The sequence below is a fragment of the Marasmius oreades genome, chromosome 3 (assembly GCF_018924745.1).
Source record: "Marasmius oreades isolate 03SP1 chromosome 3, whole genome shotgun sequence".
Lineage (NCBI taxonomy): Eukaryota > Fungi > Basidiomycota > Agaricomycetes > Agaricales > Marasmiaceae > Marasmius > Marasmius oreades.
In genome coordinates this window covers 4618495-4638182 of record NC_057325.1, presented here as the reverse complement: position 1 = coordinate 4638182, position 19688 = coordinate 4618495, and the positions used below count along the sequence as shown (strand labels likewise).

The 19688-nt window shown below is 42.4% G+C and overlaps 3 protein-coding genes across 3 annotated transcripts; 2 read left to right on the top strand and 1 right to left on the bottom strand.

The window, feature by feature from the left end:
• Positions 1 to 1629: 1629 nt before the first annotated feature.
• E1B28_006820 (uncharacterized protein) lies at positions 1630 to 2385 on the top strand (the record flags this gene model as incomplete). Its single annotated transcript, XM_043151521.1, has 2 exons — positions 1630 to 1942; positions 1997 to 2385. 2 exons carry the CDS (start codon positions 1630 to 1632, stop codon positions 2383 to 2385), a joined length of 702 nt encoding a protein of 233 aa, XP_043012617.1.
• Positions 2386 to 3613: 1228 nt separating this feature from the next.
• On the bottom strand, positions 3614 to 4908 carry E1B28_006819 (uncharacterized protein; the record flags this gene model as incomplete). The annotated part of the gene is made up of 6 exons (XM_043151520.1): positions 3614 to 3671; positions 3735 to 3929; positions 3992 to 4399; positions 4453 to 4508; positions 4565 to 4768; positions 4825 to 4908. 6 exons carry the CDS (start codon positions 4906 to 4908, stop codon positions 3614 to 3616), a joined length of 1005 nt encoding a protein of 334 aa, XP_043012616.1.
• Positions 4909 to 5705: 797 nt separating this feature from the next.
• On the top strand, positions 5706 to 7873 carry E1B28_006818 (uncharacterized protein; the record flags this gene model as incomplete). Its single annotated transcript, XM_043151519.1, has 12 exons — positions 5706 to 5913; positions 5977 to 6106; positions 6169 to 6357; positions 6408 to 6553; positions 6616 to 6725; positions 6778 to 6901; positions 6959 to 6972; positions 7025 to 7214; positions 7273 to 7354; positions 7407 to 7529; positions 7584 to 7730; positions 7786 to 7873. 12 exons carry the CDS (start codon positions 5706 to 5708, stop codon positions 7871 to 7873), a joined length of 1551 nt encoding a protein of 516 aa, XP_043012615.1.
• Positions 7874 to 19688: the final 11815 nt, after the last annotated feature.

Here is a 19688-nt window from a genome sequence, read left to right as displayed (position 1 = left end):
CATTCCCTCCTTTCATCATGGGCCTGCAGATACCACCACCTCTCTGGTACCTTACTCATTGGCGCGTCAACTGCAGTCATTGAATACTCGTGGATTGTGGGAACGTGAGGAAGAAGACTGGAAATTGTACTATATCAACATGTAAGATCTCTCAACTTTCTGTGCTACCCGTTGTAAACTGACTTGATATGATGGCAGGTTTGTGGATAGAGACATGGTCATGCGTTACCGGGGAGGTGGGGTAGGCCATGCCCAATTACAGGAGCATCTGAGATACTTTCAGAAGGACGCTGGCCTGCCCGAACAAATATTGCCAACCTACGACTCAGACAGTGAGGAGATAGCAGCAGAAACCGATTACAGCGACGAAGACGAGTGTGAACGGTCTGATCTGCAAGGTTTAGCCCCTTCAGAGTCAGAATCAGATAGCGACTGGGTCTTGAGCGACCGAGAGGGTAGTGCGGACGAGGATAGTGGAGATGATGAGGACGAGGAAGACGATGGAGGGGATGAGTATCAACATGCCACTTTATAATATAACCCTCGCTCGCTTAATTTGCAGGATCTATGTTCAAAATGCGGTGGCACTAGTTCTGACTATTAGATATTTGAAAATTCGAGACCACTTATGCCAAATCCGTTGTGTTCTGAAGGATGCGTTGTAACGAATTTTACCAATAGTAATACAATACAATGGCTCACAATGCCTACAACACAGCACAACGGCCACAACCCGTTACTATGGCCACAACTCCTTATTTCAGTAAATGCATGCATTTTGCTCACGGATCTCAACGTCGCGACGTCTGTCTCAAGTTGAGATATCTTAAGATTTCTTGAGACATTCTTGAGAACATCTCAAGTCTTTGAGAGCAAGGTTAACCCTGTGGGCTGGCTATACTCAACTACTCAATCTCAGTCTCAATGTTTAAGTCTCAGTCTCAGTCTCAACATTTCAGTCTCAATCTCAACATTTCTCATCTCTAATCATATCATATCAATCTCTATCGCATCTCAGTCTCAATGTATCTCAATTATGTCTCATACTCAGATCTACCACAAAATCTCATCATCCTGTATTTAATTGCTCAAAAAAATCACCTTTCATTCCATCACGGCTCATCGAGGTCAATTTCTAACCACCCGGCCCCTTTACAAGTGACCTTGTACCTATTCTCACATGGTGTCAATCCGTGAACATCTTGTTTCGGTTCCTTTCCACGGGAGGAGCGGCGACGGCTACGATTAGATTGTACGTAAGGTGATCGCCAGCTGAATCGATATCAACATTGACCGTAGACGACAACTCAAAGTAGCAATCAAATGTGCCTCAACTGACTCCGAGGTCGCCGCCGTCAAACGGAGCAAAACTATATTGGCGTCGGACCTTCGCCAATGGCGGAAAATTCAGCTTGAAATTATGACCCAAATTGAAAACCTTACCTCAAATCAACATGACGGAGATACAAAGCCAATCGAGGATGAGTGTTTATATCTACCGACTTCAGTGAAGGCGATCGCAAGCGGCTGTCGCTTGATTCACCTGCAAAAATTGAACTCGATCTTCGTGAAGGGGAATGCAATGACGCAATTGTTGACCTCTGTGATAGCATCAATTACAAGTTAGTCATGCGGGACACACAACGCACCGACTCACGGGGGGTTACACAAAACACACGTTCGGTACGATGGATAAATGGTGCCGAGGCCAAGAAACAGGGTTATGCATCCCAATATCGGGCTGCACGGGTTGCCATACTTCGATTACTTGGATTACCGAGTTCGCCGGACTATCCTGTACTGGAAGATGAACACATGTATGCCAAAAGCTCAGTGACTCCTCGAGAACTGGGAGATGGGAGAAAAACGGATGCGTGGATTTGGCGCTACGGGCGATTGAAAGGCTTAGATGATAAAGGGAAAATGGAGTTTGTTCTTGAAGGTCAGTGTCTCGTCTATCTGACAACGCCATGTTACTTACTCTCGTTATGTCTAGCCGAAAGGATTCAGTGGTTTCGAGCGAAAGCGGATATGGAGCGATTAATCGAAGAAATCGAGATACTCGAGGAAGAATTCCGCAGACTAGTGAGATCATGCCAATCGCTCTCGTCATATTGGTCGCAGCTTGCCGATGTTCCACCCTCTCCATTCTTCTCGAGATTCCAGCTCGCCAAAAGTGTTCAAACGTTCATCGAGGGGCCTCAGAATCCGTATTGTGTGTATGCGGCACAAAAAAGTGCACTGTATGACAAAATGGCCAAAGAGACTGAGAAGAAGTTTCGGAAGCTCGGCGGTTGTTGGCCAGGTGAAACGGAGGATTTGAATGCATTTTTCAGGCGACAACGACCAACCGTAACAGTGGATTGGAATAACGTACAGCCGTAATCCATGTGTACATACTTTGTATTTGTTTACATTGAAATGATTCGAGGGCGGTGACGAAAGTAGTTGCTGTTCCTCTTGACCTCTCCCCCCAATATATCCCGCCGCTCTTCTCAGCTCTGATATTTTCCCCCTCTAAATTCCTGTTCTAGATTTTGAATACCGGTAGTTTTCCATTTTCACAGAAGTCAGATGCCGGACCATGAGGCCTTGAGGATCAGACCTTCCAGAGTCGTTCCAGAGGGTACGTGTCTCCTTTAACTTGTATAGCGAGACTGCATTCAGAGGTTTATTCTCCAGATGATTCTAGTTCTCGACGTGCCGAATTCTTTTGACTATAGACTAAGCACTCTCGAGACGGCGGAGACGGTTGAGACTCGGTTCGAGAGGTTCGAGTTGGACGCGAGAGACAAGTGAGATGGACGGGTGAGATGGGTGGGACGGGTGAGACGGGTGAGACGGGGTGAGACACCTGACGTGAGAGACAAGGGAGATGGTTGAGACGAAGACGAGGGCGATGCAGGAGACAATGAGACGGGTGAGACGGGTGAGATGGGTGAGACACTTGAGACCAGATGTAACCTGTATTTGAGATTGAGCTTGCGATCATTGAGACCGTTGAAACGTTGAGACTGAGACTGAAATCTTGAGACTGAGACTGAGACTTCGGCCCACAGGGTTAACCTTGCTCTCAAAGACTTGAGATGTTCTCAAGAATGTCTCAAGAAATCTTAAGATATCTCAACTTGAGACACACGTCGCGACGTTGAGATGGGTGAGCAAAATGCATGCAACGGCAGCTTATTTCGTTATGCTACGCGTTCATGGCATTGCAACGGTTTCGGAACATTGTATCGGCTTTCATTGAGAACTGACACTCTCGTTACAGTATTGCGACATGCTCAAAATCTTGTATATCCCGTGGTGGACATTTTGGCGGGTTACATTAAATTCCATCTCTGTTGTAAGACTATTGTAAGCTGATTACAAGTGTACTGTAATGCTCACTATCCGTAGTACGGTGCTATAACGGCCACTACGCATAGTAACGGCGTCGCACCGTGGCCAGATTTTTGCTGATGCGTGATACAAATTTCGTAGGCATGGGAATATCTCCTTAAATATCTGGGCATAAGTACTAATTTAAAGCTAATGCCCAGCCAATCATTATAACGGGTCTAGCCAGAATATCTTTATAAATAACTTTTGTCAAGTTGTCAGTGATTATAGGTTACATCTGTAGACCAATTTCGGACAACCTATATCGCTTCAAAGACAAATGCCATCCGCTATGCAATGTAGGAGTCAGATGGTCGCTGAGAAGAAAGACGTTCGAATTCGAAGGCACTCACATGTAGCCTCTTTCAAAGGTGAGCCACCATTTCAAGGCTTCTGGATAGTCTGAAAGGACCTTTAAGATACGTTCATGAGAGCGCGTGATCTCGTCGACCATTTCAGAAAGAACACGAAGCGGACGTTTTCCGGTGATTTTGGCTCTGAACGAAACGTAGGTCATTTCGTCGCCGGCGAGGTCCTCTTTGTAGAACCTGTAATCACAATTTTAGGTATTCAATGATTTACTTTTCAGGCAGTGTGGCAAGGAGCTCACGAGAGAATGTCATTGCCAAGGTTAATGAAGTCCTCCATATCGGGCAGAACCTGAACATAAACCGACATGTCGGGATGGGCGGTCCGAGGGAACACAGCATAGGAGTAGGCAGGCGCAATACCTGTCTTTGAGCGAAGGAATTTCGGCCAATTTTCGGCGTAGGGATGAGGCAGCATTGTTTCAATCTCCTTCTTGTCTTCCATAACTGTTCCACTAATGAACTCTAACGCAGCACACACCATCGAGTTAGCGCAGATGGGGTCCCAGTGCAGGTATAGATTGCCGAGTATTCTGGGAAACTGTTCGAGAGCGGGGTCAAGTTGAGGTTTGTGAAGGAGGATACGGTGCTGGAATTCGGTTATTGCATTGGGCATCCGTTTTGAAAGGTCGTCGATAAAGATCATAAACCTATAGCTGAAATCAGCCTTGGAGTTTTTTTAGCACCAAATTGTAGCAATTACCACGAGTAGAGAGCAAACTGCACTTTGGCATCAAACCCATGGTGGAAGTAGGAATACTGCAGAGGTGAATTTGTTCATAAGTTGCGGCGGTCACTGAGAAACGTTGACCTACCTCTACGAGTGCAGCCGCTTGATCAGCAATTCTATCATAGAGCTTGCCGTGGTGCCCGTCGTTGGCATTCCATGTTGCGATCTCTTTCAAGACTGCCTCCTTGAGACCATCTTTGTCAAATTTAACAGAGGGGGTCTCATAGGACACGCTCTGCAGGAAACGCTTAATTTCAGACTTCACATCGAGGCTAGCGCAGGGAAGTTCCTTCACAGAGATGTAAGGGGAAAAGAAATTAAGATTCTAAACGATAAAAAACGTACCGGAGGGGCGATAATGTATCCGAAGGAAGCAGGGGCGATTTGGAAACCTGATATGAGCGAAAAAATCCGGTTGAGGAGCGTCATTTTCGAGGCAAGGTGAGTTTGAAAGGAATACTACTTTCGACCCTTTATCAACAATTTGGCGATGAACTTTCCCGGCTAAGTTTCTGGGCTTTTCGGCCAATTCGACCAGTCCAAAATGAATTGGCCTTACAGTTGGCTCTGTCCAGTTCCGTACGGACCTTTTTGTTCATATTTACAAAAAAATTATATTATATAAGTAGATGCCTAAGTTACTGGTCCGGATAAAAACAAGCCCTGCCAGACGATGCCTGAGGTGGATTCCGGATAGCGATTTCTCTTTTGGGATCCGGATAGAACTCGGGGGGTCCGGACTCAGGCATTTTAGGGTATAGGTCCTATTGAACACCTCTTGATGTCTGATTTCCGGCAAGCTCGGTTTTGCTCGGGTGCCCACGCCAAATTCTGGTCACCTTGACTTTTCGGGACTATGTATCTATAAGGGCTGTTCAATTAATATTCCTACCCTACACTAAAATTAAAAAACCCGTCACGCACGTAACTTACCCCGATTTGTCCGGGCAGTCCGCGTGCTCGCGTCTAGTGGAGTATAAGTAGAATAAGGGCAATAATATTGGCAATAAGTAATTTAATTCTAGTGTAGTGTAGGGTAGGAATTGAACAGCCCTATCATGTTCGGCGTGTATATGGACTGGTCGAACCGGCCGAAAAGCCCAGAAAAGCCGCCGGTAATTTGTGTACCAACCGATGTCGACTTCCCTCACATATACGTAGGGAGTTCACTTCTCACATTCTTTATTATAATAGACCTTAGAGTCTCTGATCTTCCCACTTTCACAATGTCCAACATCCTTTTCCTCATGGAGGTCCCCTGGCTTTCTTGCCTCATTTGTCTGGCTGCAGCGTTGGCTCTTCACGGAGGTTTAAAAGCCAATAAATGGCCATCCTACCCTCCTGGGCCAAAGCCTTTACCCATCCTCGGCAATCTACTCCAGCTTCCCATTGCAAGACCCTGGCTTCGATTCACGGAGTGGGCGAGGCGCTATGGTACGTCCTGCAAAGCATCCGGTAACAGTCCGCTAAAAGATACTACATATTGATCTACTGTAGGAGATGTCGTTCATATCAATGCTTTCGGCTACCATATCGTTATTCTCAATTCCATAAGTGCAGCAAACGCTATTTTGGACAAGCACTCTCGCATCTTTTCTGAAAGGCCAAACCTTCGCCTCGTAAATTTGTGCGTACTGTTATTCCATATCTGTCTTCAGATATGATATTCACGTATCGATACAACTGCAGCCTGGGCGGTGACTTTGCCATTCCAATGATGCCTTATGGCGAGACTTGGCGCTCAAGTCGTGCGGCTCTCCAGCAGAAGCTCCGATCTGTTGATTTGCCAACATATCGACCGATGGTGAACGAGAAGGCTCATGAAATGGTCCAAGAGTTCATGAAGACGCCTGACGACTTTTTTGCTCATATCAAAAGGTACGTTGTTCACGTTCATAATGGACTTACTCCCATAAACGAAACTCTAGTTATGCCGGAGGCGTTACAATGCATCTCGCGTATGGATACCATCCATCCGGAGGTCACGACCATATCCTTGAAATGGCCGATGATATGACACACCTGTTCACGGATAATCTGATCAAAGCGACTATTTTGCAAGCCTTCCCTCCCCGTGCGTACTCAAAGTTGATGAAGTGATGAGGTGACTCCTGTGCTCTAATATCGCTTTGATAGTGTATCACATTCTTGAATGGTTTCCTAGGCACAATGAGTGGGGAGTACAAGCGCGGAAGATGGTTGATAAAGTTCTCGATCTTCCGTTCCAATTTGTCCAGAGAGAAATTGTAAGGTTTCCGGCCCAGTATCCACTTCGTTCACATACTGAGCATCCCGCAGAGCAAAGGAACTGCTCAACCGTCGTTCACATCGGATCAGTTGGACGAGATTGGTAATTTGAGCGGCCCCGAGCTCGAAGATAAGCACAGGTGGATCAAGCAGATCGCAGGAAATATCTACATCGGTCAGTGTTTCTCATGCTCCCATGTCGTGTCATGTCTCTTAACTCTAAATCCGTTAGCTGGTACCGATACGGTGATACATCCGCTCAGTCTCTTCTCTTCGGAAGATCTCAACTCATTCTCAGATGTATGCCGCTCTACTCTCCTTTATCCAATCCATGGTTCTTCATCAAGACGCCCAGAAGAAAGCTCAGGCCGAAATAGACCGAGTCATTGGGCACCAACGTCTCCCTGAATTCAGCGACCGCGAGTCCCTCCCTTACGTCGAAGCGTTGTATAGGGAGGTCCTGCGATATCGGCCAATTACCCCTTTGAGTAAGCAGCTCTACAAAAGTTCTCAGCTCGCTTTTCTGACGAGTCGTTACTAACATAGGCGTCCCTCACGCTGCAACTGAAGACTTTCTCTATGACGGTTATTGTCTGCCAGCAAAAGCTGTTGTGATTCCAAACGTTTGGTATGAAAAGTTTTTGTATCATCGTATAGGAATAGGCTGACCGCCACTAAAGGGCCATGACGCGCGATGAAAGAGTATATAGCAATCCAGACCATTTCCTCCCTGAACGCTTCTTCACACCGGACGGGAAGTTGAACAAAGATAATATCCCATTAAGTTACGGGTTCGGCAGAAGGTACACTTTTAGGTGTTCTCGCTTTCAGATATGGCGGCTTATCACCCTTAAAAGGATATGCGTGGGCCGCCTTCTCGCCGAGGACACCCTTTGGATCGCGATTGCTCTAACACTCGCTACCTGTGATATCACCATGAAGATTGATGCGGACGGGCGAGTCATAGTTGTTGAAGATAGTATCTTGCCCGATAATTTGGTTAGGTGCGTGAGCGCTCGGCCACTTGGATTTGTCTGACTCTCTCGCAACTTTCAAAAGTACACCTCTACCTTTCGAGTGCAGCATCAAGGCTCGTTCCGCAAAGGCTGAGAGACTGATGGATTCTGTGGATTTGACTCGTTGGTAATTTGGAAATGAAGTAAAGTATTTATTGAGTTTTTCAAGTTTTTTTCAAGTTAGAAAGAGGGACGGGAGAGAATATCTTGAAGTACCGTAGACGGGGAGTCCATGTAAGGACCTTATAAGAATGGACAGTAATACAGGGGGGGCTGGTTATAAGCCAGATTGTTTCAGGGAGACTGTTAGCAGGCTTATAGGACACCCCTCATCAGTGACTTATAAGATAGTGGGCTCCAGCCAGTTTATAGGATGCAGGATAGTCAGCTGTTCGGGTCATATCGTACATCAGCAAAATTATGGAAATGCTGTAACCCCATTACCACGGATAGCAGCCGTTACGATTCAGTACTACAGTTAGAGAGGGTTGAAATAGTCTTATAATAGTATTTTAATAATCTTACAATACTATTACAATCTAAGGCTACTCAATACAACCATCAATACCAGATGTGCCAGTTGAAATACTGTTGTAATATGATTATCACTCATGAAAATCCAATAGAACGATGATAAAACTCAATAAAATTTGATACAAGCGTGTTAAAATTCCATACTATAGAAGGAAGTTGTTTATCCTCTCAACTCGTGAACCCCTCGGCCAAATCCGGATATTGCCGGCCCACACTTGCGACATTTTCAGTGATGACATATTTGATAGAAACCAACTCAGCAGTCAAGACTATTTTCTCATGATTAATTTCCCTCTACACCGTCGTCGTCTCCCAGCATGTCTGTCTTTCTGCCCTCCCCTCCATCTTCCACCTGTTGTATGACTCGACCACGACTTTCGGCACTCCCCGGGTACCCAACTTCCAGAATATAAAACACTGAACAAATCAAACTTGTCCCATTCTTACTTTCCCCCACAACCACCACCATTTCTTCCACTTCCCACCATCTTTCCATGTCGATACATACACTTGGTGTCTCCAGCTCGTTCGAGTTCCCTCAGTAAGTCCATGCCCTCTGTTTACCCTTCGCTGTTCTAATAACATGCTCAGAAACTAGTGTTCTTACTAGGATGAGGTTTGGTTTGAAGTGAGGTGTGTTCCCTGACAATGTGTCCTCCTCTTTAATCTGATTCCTTTGTTGAGTAGTTACATATCCTCTCATCGACACTCCTTCAACCCACATATATTTGTTCTTGTTCCATACAACATACTTCTATGTGAGTGATTGTTGAGTCCCGATAATACGGTGTATATATTACTCATCCTCCTCCTCGTTCTTCCAGAGTCAACTTCCATGTCCATTGGTTTACTTGACTTTCTAAATTGTTGTTCTGTAATAAACGATATATTCTATTACGTTGTTTGTGTATACTTTCCGTGTATGTAGACTATACCTGAATTATAGTCTCTTTAAAATTCTTCGAAATCTTTTTTTTTTGGTCTGGAGGTTACTTAGGGTTGCAACGACATTGCAACTCGTGGGATCTTCTGTAATGGACAAAAGTAATTAGAATGTGTTGCTCTCGTTGGAACCTCAGCTACTCATTAAAGCCCCATACAATCCGCTACAACTCACACAAATGATTGTGACCTTACAGATGCGCTGCAAGTTCCGCAACTTGTTCTATAGTCTGCAACCCGCTTCAAAACACTACAATTTGTTGAAACCTACAGAAAGTGTTGCAACAAAAGAGGTGGTTTGCACCAGTCTCACAACAGTGTCATGACTGTATTGTAAGATTGTCGAGAACCCCCGACATTAGATAACAACGGGCAGCTTGGGCCTGCCCATTATACTGGATTGTGAACACTGTAATGCCATTACAGCATATCGGGAATTTTGCTGATGTAGTTTGGTTTCTGAATCTGATGATTCTTTGACAGGGGTGCAGTCGCACTGTTACAGTGTGACAACTAGAATTTAAAAAATAAAATACCCAATCACCATGAATTTGGTGTTTATCATCTCTCTCGGTCACTAGAACACTATTCTGTGGCTCAGGGAATATCATATATGGTCTGTGGGATCCAGTTGTGTCAAAAATTCAGTTTTACACCCATTTTGGAAATGGATCTCGGCAAATCCTGTTTACGAAAATATTCCGATTGCGGGCCTTCCTGTTTGTGGGAACGTGAGAAGACGAGGCACAATGTCAATTGCTGGGTCCCGGAACATGACGATGTCTAGTGTCTGTTGGACGCTTGGTTTTCGGTATATTCCAGAGGACATGTTTTTTTTTTTGGTGATAACCACAGCCCAATGACCAACCGTAACCATAAAATTCAAATCAGAACACTCGGAATGACCAAATATATTTTTCTCTGATTTTTACTGCACGATTTGAAAAAGTCAGACTCAAGCTACATTGAAATGCGAGTGGTGATTGACTTTACCACTGTATTTTCGACTCCCACCATGCCTTGGGCAAGTCCCAAGTTTACTATTCAATAAAAACATAGAGTATCTTGTTAAGAACATGCTAGTAACTATTTCAGTTAAGTTTGATGGGCAATGGTATTGATATTCAGTTCAAAAAACACCCTTGAACAAAAAACATAGATATCACAAGAAAAAATGTTCACACAGAGGCTCGAACAGTTGACACATCATACGAGACCAAACAAGCAAGACACAGTAGCCCACTACACCAAGTGACCCTTTCTGTAAGGGCCGCCATATTAATAATATATCATAAGCTATTGCTGCTTATAGGAGCGACGGTCCTATAGATTTCAGCTGGCTTATAAGAATTTTATAGTGACAGCAAGTGTGCCTTATGCAGCTGTCTTATTGGATAGTGTGCCAGTAGGCCCTGGCTCACCCCATACATTTCTTATAAGCACATCCGACAGATGATGCTGGAAATCCTATAAGATCAGTACATGGTCTGTTGTGTAGACCTTGAATACAACTTAATATTTTAGCCCAAGATTCACGCCATATCTGGTTCTTGATGAATCGATGTTATCTCAATCAAGACCATATAAGGTACTTAGTTCGACGGTTTTCATAGCAGTTGCCTCATTTGACCTGAATGTATTGATGATGGCAGGTCGTCAGCTTTGTTACTCTCCACTAGTACTATCATCTCTGTCATAATCACCGTGATTCTCCACGTTCTTTCTAGACACCATATCCGACGTCAACCTACTACCATATGGTTTGTCATTTCACTTGACCCACTGTCTCCCATTGCAAGTCTTCCATTTAAACAGTGCACATGGACAGCTTTTTTCTCCATCTTCATAATCGTATGTTGATATCCTAGCCAAGAGCAAGACTTGAACACACAAATGCTTGCTTCACGTGTTTCTCCTTTTAACTCAAACTTCAACGATTTGACAGTGTCTAGTACGTGGTCCTTGATGCGTCTGTAATCCGATTTTACATGCCCAATCTGTTACTTCGTTTTGATGCCTCTCCTGGTCTCCCCCCCATTCACAACCCCCAAGAACACGACTAGGTGGGACATAACCAGCCCACTAACTCGATCACAACTGACTAATGAATTAGAAGCCTTATATTATACAATGATCCCTTATCCGTTCTCCGATTCCAATAGCGTTTCCGAGCTTTCTGAGCTTGCTTCCTCAGCTGGAGGCGCATTAATCAAACTTCCAGTCACACCCAACATCATCGTTTCTTCTTTTCCAATCATCATAGGGGGGAGGTGCTGTGATATGCGAGGAAGAATCGTTCACTGTTGTCGATGGTGGTCTGTCTTGATTCAAGTTATCCTGCGGATTGGGTTCATACGAATCAGTGTTCCATGCTTGATGTTCTTTTTTGGTTTCTTTGTTCAAGGATGTAGTCAAAATGAAGGGTGCCGGTGAGGCTCGGATGAACACCTGGCTCTCCAACAACAGATCCAGAGTAGGAGTAAAACGAGTGACACCAATAACATCATCCCCCCAATAGAGGTGGCCGCTATTACGCCAGGACTAAGCCGCTGGTATCTTTCTTGCATGTTCTGTTCGTAAACAGCTGCAGAAGTTGAAGAAGAAGTGGGCAGTGGATGTGTTGCTGGGCCTCTGTGGAGTGCGAAGGTGATTAGATCCGGGAAAATGGTGATAAGAATTCTGGTAAACTGACAATATTTGAGTGCTAGTTGAAACTAAATTATTAGTGGAACTCGTGGGAACAGTGACATGTACTGTCGAAACCAGGTGGGTGACAGTAAGTAAGGGGGGGGAAACCAGGTGGGTGACAGTAAGTAAGGGGGGGGAAACCTTGGCCTGGTTTCCATAGCAGTACCATTGAATTCCCACCAGCATGATTGCGGGATATTAGTGGCTGAGGTATGTTCAAGGAATGTTCAAAGCCCATACTAGGTGCTGGAACGATACTCTGTCACATTCAAAGCATTGATACAAATGAGGGTATTTTCAAAACAAGTTAAGTATGTACTCACATCACCCATATTAAAATAAGACTTGGATTACGCGTCTTGAGGGCTTGCTTTCAGTACAAGCCAGCGTGAGCTCAGAGTCGGTTAACAACGTTAAAAGACGAAAGATGTGTGGAAAGGGAAGGGTTATGAAAGTATTAGTATTCTCAAGTGCCCTGACTGAGCTGTTTTAGAGTTAGAAATAGTAATAGTTCAATACATTGTTTCAGCATGGGTTGAAGAAACTCACAGCTTCGGATGGGCTTCAATTCTGTTTTTGTGTCCCTGTTTCTACAGCCCATATCCGTAGTCCAGATAATTTCTAATAATGTGCATCAAGTGCCAAAGTTCTTCCTTCCACAGCGAGCTTCTGACTCTTTCTGGTGAGGGAGGGCTTATAAAGGGAAGGTGTTTCCAGTTCTTGAAATGATAGTGGAATAGAAATGAATAACCCTTCCTATAACAGCCCAGGAAGATCTATGAGTGGCATCCAGCTACTTGTACATGACAGATGTGCGATCAAATGTGCTGTACTTGTAGTTGACGTGATCAATGTGACCTTGCTGTTCAAGCGGGCCCAATGAGCAGCACACAGCACATTATGGCCCAAATGCAGCACATTATGGCCCAAATGCAGCACACTTGTCTCAGATACAGCACACTGACTCGGAAGTTAACTTCCGAGTGTGTTGCACCTTATCTGAGTGTGCTGTACATTTTGTTGTAGACTTTAAGTTAAAAATTTAAAAAAATGTATGACTTTAGTTACAAAATGACGTACCAGCAATGTGACATCATCATATGATGACATCAGCAAAAACTGTAGTGAGATATATCCACATTATACCAAAATTATGACCCATAACACTCGTAGTAACATGTAAATACGGTGACAGGAGAATATAATAGAGTTCTACTACCATGTGCAAGACATTACAAATACCAAAACCCAGCAACACTAGTTTTGATATTGACATCAAGTGACTGATGTAACATCTTATTATGGGTGTTATAGCAAGTTACAAGGGTTATGATGAGTTGTGAAGGTTATTCCAAGTTTTCAGTCATACAGCAGGTACTGTGGATTATGCCCAGTAGCCTGAGCCAGGCTATTAAAAAAGAAATTACTATATGCTTTTGTATCTATTTCATATATTGCAGCTTTATTATTATTATTATTCTTTCTTAGAAGTATATATTGTATCTATTTCATAGATTGCAATTTTATTGCTATTGTTACAAGTATATATATATGTGCACACATCTCAAGTTTGCTTTCATAAGTCAACTATGTATATAACTATATCTATGTAACAAATAACTATATTTTATGATTTGTTTATAATAAGAGGGGACTTTTACTTACAACTTCTTTAAGGGTGAAATTGAACCTGAAGCTAACTGTTATGATTGTGTTACACTCATGAGTAGCTGTACCTTATGCTCTATTTGTTTCTATCTTATCTTATCTATAAGCTGTGCCTCACAGCTTCTGGTCCTCTTATAGTTATGAAGGGTTATGATTCCAAGGTAGGGTTATAACCCTGTTATGGCCAAGTTCTGACCATGGTTATATTTGGGTTATAAGGTCCTCTTATGGTTATGAAGGGTTATGATCCCAGGGTACAGTAATGACATATATATACACAGTTACAATTTTGCTGGAACTCATTCTAACTGGATATAAGGTATATTCTGCTGGTAACTAGTTATGATGTTTTATGGTTTTTGCTGATGCATGTACAATATTCTTACAACCATTGCTAGGAGGCGACATCTTAATCACATCTATGTCTATCTTCTGAAACAATGAGGGTGTATGTGTTAACACCGGTGGTATCTCCAACAAGTCTAGGCATCTGTTCTGACACACTTGGCATGACCTAGTGAACCAATTCACATCTTCATCAAAATGCGGCTTCCAGAACCTCTTTTCTAAGACTGCTCTAGTCGCGAACATTCCTTTATGGCCTAAATTATCATGTGCCGAAACCAATATCCACATTCTCTTATCTTTCGGTATGAATAACTTGTGTTGTGCACTATCATCCGTAGCCTTTCTATACAATCTGTCCCTCATCCAAAAAGAACTTCATTGCCGTTCATACAAAATTTGACTTCTGGTTAGAACTCATTGAAGTAGTAACCAAACTCTCGGGATCCTTTAACTACTCAATGATATCTGGTATCTGCTCATCCATCGATCTTGCTTCTGCAAATCTATGTGTTCCATCATAAGGATTGTCTCTTATCCAATCCTCATCCAATTCTGATGGAACTACCAACATTTCTTTAACATTGAAGCTTGCTACAAAGTCCCCTCTCTGAAATCTCACATGTTCCACTAAGAAGTCCACAGTTCTGTAATTATCCAATTCATCATTCAAGTCCTACTTAAAGTCCTTGGTACTTCTCACCAATTGACTCGCAGTCCTTAGTTCTTCAATTAGATATCCTGAACATGGATCTATATCGTAGCGAAAATCCTCAAAGTCTAATGGTTCTTCTGTAATTCCTTCTCCCATCTTGAAATTAGGCATACCATCATCTTCTTCCAAAAACTCTTCCCAACTTTCCGGTCACTCAGTTGTCTCACCTCCTGGAGGTGGTCTTGATAATCCATCAGGTCCATGTACTTCTCCATGAACCAATGTAAAATGTCTAAGTCTAATTTCTTCAATCCATCTATTTATATTTCCATTCGGGGCACAATCTGGATTGTTTAGCATGCCTTTTATACAGCTAACATCTGTTTCCACAGTGAGTCCACGACATCCAAATGTCTGATATTTTGTTGCTTGAAGAGCCATCATCAATCCATACAACTCTCTCTTAGGTTGTGAAAATCTCGCTTCTCTCTCATTCAGTGTAATCGATCCGAAGTACTTGAAGTACTTCCGTTTCTGATTCTCTTCATCCACCTGATAAAGATAGAAACCAACCGCTTGCCATGATGTTTCTACTGCAGGTGATCCCTAGAGGATGATCATACTGAATGGGTCTAAGAGCTGGTACATTCTTTATCGCTTCATGTATCTTCCATACAGCTTCGCATTCTTCTGCACCCATTTCAAAAGGTACATTTATTCCTGTAAGTCTGTTCAACAGTCTAGATATCTTCACGAAGTCTTTAATGAACATCCTCATCTGTGATGCAACTCCCAAGAACGATCTAATATGTGTTCTTTCTAAGAATTTATCTGGAGTCCACGACAAAACTATGCTTCCAAATTTCTCTACCAGTTTTTCTCCTTCATAAGTAACTCTGTGTCCAACCACAATTCCCTCAGCAGTACATATAAATGCTTTTGGTCCCAAGAAAGTACCTCCTGCATATTTCATACGTTGTACAACTCAATTAACGTTCTGCATATGTTCCCACATGAATCTTCTTATTCCTGGATTCTCTGGAATTGTCTCATAACCTCCATCTTTCAATTCATATCTGGTAGGTGGTCCTTTTATTGGAACATCATCAATATAAGGTCTGGTTACATGAGGCATCTCTTCTCGAAGTATATATGTCACATCTTCATGAAACAATGGAACAGAATTTGTCCATCCCATTGGAAGCTTGACCAATCTATAAGGTCCAAACGGTGTCTGAAAAGTTGTATATTCTCTCGAGTTTATATCAATCAATCATTCGTCATATCCCACCCATATATCTAACATTCCTAGACATGCCCTTCCTGAGAAACCCACTGCTACTTCTGCAGTCCCTGGTGGTACACCCGAATGTTGTATCATAACTGCATTTAGTCTTTCTAGACTATGCACCAATCTAAGAGTCTTTCCGTCTTTCTTCAGCACCATAAACCATCTCGATCGATATGACAATGTCGAGGGTTCATAGACGCCTGCTGCTATCTTATCCTTTAAAATCGTATACACTTCCTTGAAGATACCCGGTGGAATAGGAATATTCCTTTCAACCCACAGAGTATGTGGTAGAAGTGGAAATTTAATAGGTGGGAAGAAATCTGTTCTGAAATTCCCTCCTTCCTCTGCATTCCAAGCAAACCCTAACTCTTGAATCTTCATAAAATGATGTAACAATTTTCTTTCTTCTGGCCACAAGAAATCTTCCTTATGGTTTTTATCTATTATCTATTTTCTTTCTTGAGTATATCTCTCTCCTGGAGTAAACTCTGGCAGATTCAGTGAGAGAACTGGCATATCTCTCAATGGGTCTCCATTTATATTTCTCTCGACTCGAAACTCTTCTGGCATAGTTGCTAATTGCAGCTTCACTTTCAGTGCTACAGGTTTATATTTTCCGTACACTGCTTTTTCTGTGTTTAGAAGTCTCTAAGGACTCTCCTGGGGTAATTGATTTATAGAGTTCTAACGTGGAACTCTTTATACTCGAAACTCCTCGAAGACTCTTGTCTTTTATCAATTCGTTCCTCACAGAGCCATTAGGTAAAATTCCACATGTAGAAACTGATTTTATATCACCTCTACTTCCATATAATATATTTTCTAAAATTTCTGTAGAACTCATGTCGGTGGAACAACTTCTCACATCATCTGAAACAGTTGTTTTCTCTGTGGGAATTGAATTCTCACACCACCTCTGAAGAATATTGTTTCCGTGAAGTTGTCTACCCCCTCTATCGGACATGTTAGAGTTAGTTTGAGAACTTCTTTCCCAAAATTCCAGTAACGCTTGAATATACGCTTCTGCTAACTCTATCTGATTAAAAGTTTTATTTGTTGCTATTTTATATGCCTCTATTTCTATCTGAACCTTTCCTTGAAAAGAAAATGTTAAGGCAACCTCTCCTTGTTCTTTCAACATGTTACCAAGGCTTCTTGAAAATTTAGATCTCCAATATGTTCCCTATCTCTCTTTGCATTTTCTGCCGTTTCTGGCTTCAATGACGGTGGGACTCTCTTTATCATTCTCTTTCCCATACCCCTCAGGTAAGTAGGAATCATACATTTTAGTCTCGAATTCGGATTGGTAACCGTAATCAACTGATCTCCATTGTCAGAATTCTCAATTGTCGCCTGTGTCAACACATCAAAAGGTCTTCCTAGAAGTACCTGATAGGGAGCGCAGTCTACAACATGTAGTTGCAGATACACTGTAATTTCCCCAAACGTAAAAGGTATGTTTCTAGCAAGTCCTTTTGTCTTATTCAACTGTCCATTTGCTGATTGCATATGAATGACGGTCTCAGGATCCCAAGTAAGATCCACACCAACTGCAATGAGCATATCAATCGCTACAATTTGCGAACCTCCATCCACCACAACCTCTACTTCTTCCTTCGAATTATTAATCTCCGGAAAAATACATCTTAAACTGTCTGACACTCGTGCAACCACAACAATATTATCACACTTGTGCAGTGGCAAATCATTTTTGAATTGCTCAGAAATATCTTGTTGTATGACTGACCCTTCTGGCAATCCTTCTTCTGGCGATTTCAACACTTCAAAGACAGAATCCATCTCTAGATCTTCTACGTCAACATTCAAGCATACCATTCTTCAATTCCTAAGTCTTTTCATAAGCTGTCTTCTTAGTTCAGGTGAAGCATTAGCTGCATCTTCTGTTGAAATTTCTACTGGAGTCTGCATAATCTTTCTTATAATATTATCAATACTCTGATCTTTAGAAATCTTAGAAAAGTCCAATCTCTCAAAGTCTCTCTTCGAAACATTAGCTTTTCGGATTTCTTCTGCTCTATTGTACACATTTCTTCCTTTAATTTCTGTAACTTTCTTTCTCGGTAATGCATCATTCTTCGGTTGGGGTATCCTTTCAATCAGTTTCAAACTATCAAAGGTTCGGCGCACAGTTTCTTCTTCTTTATTTGAAGTTGAAGCTGTCACACTATTATCATTATCTGAGTCTTCCAATTCTCTGATTTGTGGGATTATATATTTATCTTTATCAAAATTTTTCGGTCTTGTTATCTCAACAATCAGTCGCAATCTTCTAGGTTCCTCTGGGGTTTGAGGGTGATCTCTTGCCTTTTCTTTGACATTTTTCCCCTTCCTCAGATCTTCTAGTTTTTTGAGTGATGATCGACACACTTTCATAATTTAACTTCTAGCGATGCCAATCTTTCCATAATTCCATTCATATCTGCTGGTGGTGCTTCAGAAAGCTGATAGATTTCATATGGATCCAACTCTTCATACATGAGCTGTTCTCTCTCTTGATCCATCCATCCTCTCACTTTAACCATCTCAAGAATTTGTTCAAGTCGGGTAGGACCTGGATCTCCTGGTCTCCAAAAAGGTAGGCATTCGCCATCTTTCAATTCTCAGACCCTCGAAGTCTCATTAAATCTAACCCAACCCTTATCCTGAAGGTTTTTCTGATGTAAACAGTCACGAACATTATGTCCTGACTCGCCACAACAATAACATTTTCTATCCTCTGGTTTTAGTGCCGTAACAGGTGCTCCTCTCTTAACTTGCGTAGATTGTGAGGGTTGTCCCTTATTTATCGACCAAGGACTATCTCTGTTACTTCCTTGAGCAATCTGTTGCTGCGGAGGTTTCTTTATATAATCAGAAAAAATTCTTCCTATATTCTGCATCTGATCGTAACTCTTAGTCATCTGTTGAGAGATTTCTCGCAATCTCGTTTCGTGCGCATCTACTGCTGATGCTAATTGCATTGTCCATTCATCTTTTGAAGGTTCTTTCTTTATACCCTTCTCTTCCAATACTGCTGGAAAAGGTGGATTCCTTTCAGGAGAAAATCTGTACTGCATTCCATTGTTTCAAGCAAACGGATCCACATTAGTTGAGGGTACTATAGCACCCTTCGCTGATGGCTGAATATTACCCAAAAGCTCTATTTGTTATGACTTGGTAACTGATCAACAGAAGGAGTTTCAAGTTTCACAAGTTTATGATGATTCAAACTAAGGTTGATTAATGAGAAAAATGTGAGTGGTTAGTTTCTATTCAATGGTCACTATACTATGTACAATATAGGGGTGCAAAATGTAGTAGTGTTAGTAGTAGACAAGGTTAGGATTCTTAGTTTCAAAGGGTGAAAGGATCTTACAAGTTATTCAAGTAGTCAGTTTGGTTCAGCTTAGTTGGTATTCACACAGGTGTAGTTTTGTAGACTCAAATGATATTGTTTAGTATCTAATGAGTTACGGGAGAGAGAGAGAGAAAAATAGTAGAGGACAGTAATTGAAGGTAAGAAAAGAGGTTACAAGCCGGAAAATGAGGCGTCCCATCGGCTTTATGCTGCAGCGTGCTGTGTTAAGGTACTGGAATGTGGCACATGGTCCACAATCACGGATAGATGGCAATTGTGATCATCTTAGATATACGGTGATATGATTACTTTCGATAATCAATATTCGGGGTTGTCAGTGTGATATAGATGGAAGCTTGGTCTTGGCAGGACAGTTTCGGAGCATCCGGTGTCTGGTTTGGGCATTTGGGTCGCAATAACCTAATAGGTCAAAGCGTTTGGCGTCTAGTCTGGGCGTTTGGA